Genomic DNA, 837 nt, shown 5'->3' with positions numbered 1-837 from the left:
TAGGAACATGTAGCACAGGTCAAAGAAAGGTAGTTTTATGGGTGAGATATTAATATAATTCATGAAGGAATGCTTAACATTTTCTGTGCTGCTAGGCCTATCCGTACCAAACTCAAACTGTGTTGTCTACTGCTCTTCAAAGATGTGTGCCTTCCTAGTGACATCAACTCCTCATGGCCATTCTAATTGATGCTCTGATACCATTATAGTACTTGTCCATGCCTGCTGCTTCTGCCTTGACCTGTTTGCCCTTGAACTGAGCCATAGACTGAGCTGCAAAAAGCTTGGTTTCAGCACAAGGAACCTCCTGCAGAGTTGGCTGCAGCTGTCAAGGTGAATGTGGTGCTACTCAGAGTGCCCCTTCTTCCTTGCTCTTTCTCTTTACCTAGTAATACTCCATTTATTTGGTTTTTACAGTCCCTCGGATCAATGGCCATCCGAAACTGGACAGGCACCGTGAGCACCCTCCTGGTTATGACAGCTCTTCTACCATGATGAGCAGTGAGCTGGAATCCAGCAGCTTCATTGACTCCGATGATGATGACAACACAAGCAGGTAGGGCATTGGCACAGTGACTGAGCTGTTAAATCCTGTTGGCTTTTGTTTCCCAGCCACTTGACTATTTCTGGGCTTGACTGGAGACATGAGAAGATTTATATCTTCTCTATTTCTTTTCCTTTCTTTTCTTCTTTCTTTTTTCCCCTGCTACGTATGATTTGAGCACTCATAATTCATCAGTAACATCATGTTGTGTATACTCTGAGAAACAAGCTAAGTTATTGGCATCACTGTTTCAATTAAGAGAAAATTTCTGTTCCTGTTCTTTCCTTTTAATA

At 42.5% G+C, this 837-nt stretch overlaps 1 protein-coding gene across 1 annotated transcript in view; it reads left to right on the top strand.

Annotated features, from left to right (window-relative positions):
* The first annotated feature begins 425 nt into the window (after positions 1–425).
* Positions 426–837, top strand: part of DVL1 (dishevelled segment polarity protein 1) — a 23,637-nt gene continuing 23,225 nt past the window's right edge. Inside the window, exon 1 of the mRNA XM_010192084.1 lies at positions 426–556. Within this exon, the coding sequence (XP_010190386.1) occupies positions 492–556 (65 nt within the window). The 5' untranslated portion in view covers positions 426–491. The remainder of the gene's footprint in view (positions 557–837) is intronic.

Source organism: Mesitornis unicolor, unplaced genomic scaffold, assembly GCF_000695765.1.
Source record: "Mesitornis unicolor isolate BGI_N332 unplaced genomic scaffold, ASM69576v1 scaffold37359, whole genome shotgun sequence".
Taxonomy (NCBI): domain Eukaryota; kingdom Metazoa; phylum Chordata; class Aves; order Mesitornithiformes; family Mesitornithidae; genus Mesitornis; species Mesitornis unicolor.
The sequence above is the reverse complement of the archived record's forward strand: the minus strand, read 5'-3'. Positions and strand labels throughout refer to the sequence as shown.